This window comes from Chamaea fasciata, unplaced genomic scaffold (assembly GCF_029207755.1).
Source record: "Chamaea fasciata isolate MVZ Bird 193981 ecotype frontalis unplaced genomic scaffold, bChaFas1.0.hap1 SCAF_3, whole genome shotgun sequence".
Taxonomy (NCBI): Eukaryota; Metazoa; Chordata; class Aves; order Passeriformes; family Sylviidae; genus Chamaea; species Chamaea fasciata.
The window spans coordinates 58,824,006-58,830,201 of record NW_027094088.1 but is presented as its reverse complement, the minus strand read 5'-3'; the positions used below and the strand labels follow the sequence as shown (position 1 = coordinate 58,830,201).

General features: G+C 39.8%; 1 protein-coding gene across 1 annotated transcript in view; it reads right to left on the bottom strand.

Annotated features, from left to right (window-relative positions):
* Positions 1–4,895: 4,895 nt before the first annotated feature.
* The window catches only part of MOXD1 (monooxygenase DBH like 1), a 49,958-nt gene continuing 48,657 nt past the window's right edge, over positions 4,896–6,196 (bottom strand). The window contains exon 12 of the mRNA XM_066180477.1: positions 4,896–5,381. Within this exon, the coding sequence (XP_066036574.1) occupies positions 5,217–5,381 (165 nt within the window). The 3' untranslated portion in view covers positions 4,896–5,216. The remainder of the gene's footprint in view (positions 5,382–6,196) is intronic.

Genomic DNA, 6,196 nt, shown 5'->3' with positions numbered 1-6,196 from the left:
ACGCACAGAAATGTCATTTGTCTTAACAAAGTAGGGATTTTAAAGGTATTTTCTCTTGTTCTGAGAATGTGTGCTGATAGGTATTTGAGATTGTCACATTGTTTTTATTCCTTCATAATACAAAATGTTTCACAGTTTCCTGTCAAGCTGTAAGAATCTTTTATTCTCTAGTTCACAGGTTAGAGTAGGGGGAGGAGTTAGCAGCTTGGATTTTGCCAATTTTTCTCTCAAGAGATTAGAAATTTTTAGTGTAAAAATACTGTTTTGTTTCTTAAAAATCACTGCAAAGAGGGGAGTTTAAATCGTCATTAAACAATGACAATGTGCTCAGGAAACACTTGCTCAAGCCTCTAAAACTAAAAGAAAGAGTAATTTTTTTTTTTTTGCCATTATTTTGTAACAGTTGTAAACTGCAACTAGTCTTGTCTGATGCTTGTAGTGAGAGAAGCACATTCAGCTCCCAGATGGTTTCTTGCTTGCTAGGATGCAAGAAGCTTGAAAGCATTTACAAGGTGATATATATGCAAGCCATGGGAGTCATCCACAGGAAAGGAGAGAGCAGCCTCACAAAAGGCAATTTACTTTGTCAATAACTCTCTGAGTCTTCAGTATTGACACAATCTGTTTGTGTTTCACAAGGACAGCTTTCTGTCTCTCAGAGCTCACCTCCATACCTCAACGTTAGTTGCCATTGGTTGTGAAACTACAATATGTTGTCCTAGAGCAGATTCAAAGCCCCAGGTTTCCTGTTACATGAGTCTGTTGCATGCAGAGCAAAAGACATTTGCTTAAAGTAAATATTTTGCTAATATACCCAGAAGCAGACTCTAAGTCACATTTTTAGTCATCTTAAATTTTCTAATGTTTGCCTGGTACCTTGCAGTTTTCCTGTAAACTAGAGACACCACAAAACTAAAAATTCAGTCCAGGTAAATAATCTACTTTGCTTGATTTGACATGCAAACATAAATTGGGTTCATACCTTTTCCCTAGGTGAGTACCCCAAGCCCCAGGCCTTAGGTATTGGTAGATAGGGCAACTGCATTTGCACCATCAGCACTTTGCAGAGGCTGAAGTACAGAAACTTCATGGCTGTAGCCACCCCCTTTGGCACTCTGTGCCTGCCCCGGTGCACCTGCAGGACACTGGTGTGAGGATGGCATGCTTGTGAGGGCACCTATGACCTAGAGAGACCTCTTTGGGGGTGGAGGAAGTGGGCCAGAGGGGCTCTCTGTGTCACAGCTGTCATTTTCTTCTCCCAGCTTTACCCTCTGCTAAAAGGTTTAGTTTGGTCTCACTCTCTCTCTCTCTCTCTCTCTCTCTCTCTCCCTCTCTCTCCCCCCACTCTTATGGAAGACACAGATGTACCAAAAATCATAAATAAGAGGCAAAGGGCAGAAGGAAAGAAAATTCTTTAACATTCCAGTAGTAATAATTGGTCTAAAAATAGTCATTTTCTGCTTGATGGGAGGAAAGAGGAGAATGAGGCCAGTGTTTCTGCTGGATTTTGACCACCCAGTGAAAGGAATTAAGCCCAATACAGTTGCACTCCCACCAGCTGGGGCTCTGCCTCTCACCCTTACACCAGTGCACACTTGCATCCAGCCTAAATGTCATTCCATGCAGCCAAGGAATGGGCTGACATGGGGTTTGTATGATGGGCCTCCAGGATGGGATATGAGATCAGAGAATGACATTCTCCTCAACAGGGACAAATACTAGAGCTACATAAACGCGTGTTCCTGTCTCAGATGTCCTGCATCCTGTTTTTGCTACACAGAGGCAAAATCCCAAATGGCCATTGATTTAGATAAGAGGAATATTTGAGTAGAGCCACGTTTAAATGGAAGTTCTGCAATGGATAAATAATAGACCCAAAAGGGATTAAACACTATAAATAGTACATCTATAGATAGTCTGCAGGCGACAGGCGACTGGACCATTTTGTGGGAAAAATTATTAAAGCAGAATGGGATTTTCGCACTTATTGGAGAATGCCACCCACTAAATACTTAATCCACTAAAATATTTATGTATCTGTCTTCTCACTAGAAACTTTTAATGCATTTTTTTCATACAAAGCAAAGCATGAATGACATAACTGTTAAAATAACATATGCGTAGTCATTTTTGGGCTCATCATCTACAAGTCATAGATTTTCTAGTGTATACACATCTTCTCCACCATGGTTTGCTTGATAATAGTATTTACTGTATATGCTTCTAACTATAACTATTATGAATGCTTTGGGCAGAAACACAATGAATATATGCTTTACCAGAGCTCAATAATGAGTGAAAACCACAGAGATCTGTGTCTTGAGAGCTTTTTCAGGTGCAGTGTGACTAGGTGTGTGCTTGCTCCATGTTTTTCCTTCAGTGATATAGAGTTAGCTCGTGGCATTTCTCACTTTTATCCTTGTTTGAATTTTCAACAATTGCAGACTGTTCTTTTTACTTGCTTTCTGGTTTAAAGTTTCTTTAACAATGCACTCACATCTGTCTTGGATTCTTTTATTTGGAAATATCCCAGAAGTCTATCACCAGTTTATCTTTTTACTTACATGTGAAGCAAATTTTTCCTTTCCATTCCTCCAGAAATCACAAAGCACTTGTACGTTTAACAGAAATGAGTGTTTAGTGTATATGACAGGTCTGCCTGATATGCTGGCAGCTATCTCTCACAGACATCCTTTCTGAGCTGGCTTCACTTTACATCATCTTGTGCCATACTGGATGGCAAAAACAAACACCCATCTGTTCACGTGTTCATAGGATGGGTGCCCATGGAAAGGAAATCCTTGTAGATAAGAAACTGCATGAAATCAGAGAAAAGACAAAATGGAAAATATCCCTACATCTGCTTAATGTTTGTTGCAAATCAAATCAACCTAGGATGGATGCCAGTAGTTGCAAATGAGACACAACACTGCATGTGAAAGGGCTCCTCCATCCAACACAAAAGCTCTTTTCTCATTTCATTACCTGTTATTTTTCCCCTTGCGCCCTGAGGAAAAGCTGCTAAAATGTGCCCACCCTAGGGATGGGTTTGAGCATAAGAAAGGCCAAGGACCCTGCCAACTGCTGTTACAATATGATGCATCCTCGACTCCATGATATCTTAGATGGAGGATGCCCCTCACTTTTCGCCTTCAGAACAGATCTGTACAAATAATCACTCAGAAGATTTTTTTTCTGCCTCTAACTGACCACGACTGCTCTTTGTTTGTTTTTTTAACCAGTTCTATTTGGAAACACAAAACAGAACAACATCGTTCTGCTGGCAAGAAGAAGACACCTACATAGTTACATTTCTTTATTGAAACTTCATGAATTTAATCCAAAAAAAACCCATATACTGTTTGGAATACATTATTTCCTTACCTTATCCAGGACAAAAGGGAAGAATGACAGAATATCCCACTGTCCAGGTATATTTAGAGCAAGTAGCCGTCCAAGAGTGGTAAAGAATTTTCCTCCATAGGAGTTTTTCCTAGCCAAGTATGGATACAGCATCAGGAGAATAAAACAGACCCTGTCAACTTTTACCTTCATGGCTCCTTTTGAACTCCCTTTATGCCTAAGTTATCTAATGAGGTTTTTATACCTCCTAGAAAATTAATCTATCCTTGATTAAATCTTTCATCTCTACTTGAGACAGTAGCTGCTTCAGTGCCTTTCTCCTGTCAGCTATCACATGCATTGTAATTTTGGCTACATGCAGAGGAGCCCTACCAGCTCTGTGATGCTTTCCTTTTCCCTTCTCAAATTCAGAGAAGACAGCTCCCAAATCCTCTCCTCATCTTCTTTCTTATGTGCTATTTCCTTGAGTAAAACAGCCTGCCCTCCTTAAGAAGAGGAACTGCACAAAGAGCTGGTATCAGTCATTAACAGTCAATGAACAAAAATGGACAGAAAATCATTTTATCTCAGCTCAGGTTCTCGATCTGCTCTAGACTCACTGCACTGCACAGAAGTGCTCAATGATATAAAATGTACATAACAAAGCCTGCAGGTAACTAAGTCTGCAGAGGTGAGTTGTATAGCAGGTGTTGCAGCAATCAGGGGAGCACCCTCAGCATCCAGACTAACTTATTTTTACAGCCACACTCCAGAAATATTTATGCAGTACTGAAAAAATTATAGCTTACTGTAACTGCAATGTGGCCACAAAAATGAACAATTTTTTTTTTAAATGTTCAAAGTCCTTTTCTACTGTGTGGGATAATTTCACTGGGGAGCAATAAATTGTGTCTCTTTCAGGAATCTTTCCTACCCAACACCATCTGAGTTGAAAAGTTGCCAATTCCTGAATATAAATAAAACATTGTACATATGAGACAGAAAGACAACCTCTTAATCAGCAGTTTGGCCTATTGCAATGCTCAGCGTGTGCTAATGATAGCTCCTGGCAGGCTCAGATCCCTGTGCATGCCAGAGCCTAAATGTGAGATAAATCTTTATTGCTCCTGCTGTCCAGATCAAATCTAGAAAAGAAGTGCCTACTCCTCACCCAAGATTTATTCACTGTGCAAATATCTTAAGGCAGAAGGAATGCCCTGAACTACCTGGGATCGGGAAAAAGAAATGCCAACCAAGCCAAAGGACTTCTGCAGGATTCACTATGGGGAGATTTGGGGTTCTGTACATATTTTCATCCCTTTAACACCCATAGCTCCCATGTCTCTCATGGTTTTGCACTGTGTTGCTCTCAGAAATGTCCCCACTCAATGAGTCCTTCCTGTAGCTTTATGGCACATGCCAGCCAGACATGCCCAAATATAAGTTTGCAAGGCCTGTCCATACAGCAGTAATTTCATTACCTGCAGATATCAAGAACTAAGGCAAAATAATACCACACAGACCAGGCTGAATGTGGTTAACTAAGCTGCTTAGTTAATAAGCTGCTTTTAGTTTATTAATTTTACCCATATACATAGATGACTTTGAAAGCACCATGTGAAAGAGGCAGGACAAAGTGTAAGAAAATGGTACAGGAAAATATTTCAATATGCAATGTGTCAGTGTACCTACTGCATTTCATACATATTTTACATTGATAACAAAAAACCCCCACAGTTTCCAGAGGATGTACACATTTTGTTTTGATCTGGCAAATTTAGTTCATTAATAAGTAAAAAAATAAATCTACAATAGCAACAGTGCAAACACATCAGAACTTGCATGGCATACAGAACACAGACGAATAAAATTTATTATACAAAGGGCCCAGTGTTTCCTACAGTACTAGCTGTGATGAATACAATACACAACAGGGTAAGGAATAAACTGCAACTCAAACAGGAAGATGAACTGCATATTACTGGCTCTGTCTTGTATGGTCGCTCTATTTCAGGAGGTAAAGCTGTCATGCCTTGGATCTGAAATTAAAATAACAAAAAATTATCAGAGCTTTGTCACATAAGATTAGAAAACTCTTTTTGCTCTCAAGATAATTGGCAGCTTGCCTGATAGTCTATTGATAGTTTTGTACTTGGGTTGTGACTCTTACTGTGGAAACATCAAGTTCAGTAAAAATATGAATATACTGCATGCCAAATGATCAGCCAGTGTGCATATCCAACATTCTCAGCTGGAGAGCAGCAGTACACACTGGCATCCTCTCCAGTAAAGCAAGGTTAGACTTTGGTTGGTTGATTTGAATAACCTTATTTTGCTTTGTGGGCTTGTTTGGCAGGTTTGGTTCTTGTTTTCATCCTTATGTCAAATAAAAATGAAAGTTGGCAGTGTCACTCTGCCATGGGGATATAGGATGATTTTTGAATGCATTCATTTCTGTGTGCAAGGCTCACACTTGCACATACAAAACAGCTAAAACTGTGTACATGTTGTTCCACAGAATCACAGAATGGTTGTGGTTGGAAGGGATCTCTGGAGGTCATCTGGTCCCATGTCCCTGCTCAAGCAGGGTCACATACAGCAACGTCATATTGCTATATACTGAGAATTTTTCACTCTTCCCATAACACTCAGTGCAATTTTATGGGATTTGATGTAACTACACGTTTGCTGTGGTTTTGACATGAAATTAGAGACATTTGTGTATACTGCTCAGACTGCTTTTCCTAAATTTTCTCCCTACATGTTAAAGAAAATAACCTCTGCAGAGAGTAAGCTCCTGGGCACATTTTGTAAAGTTTGAATGTCCACCTGTACAGCATATGCTTGCTTTGGG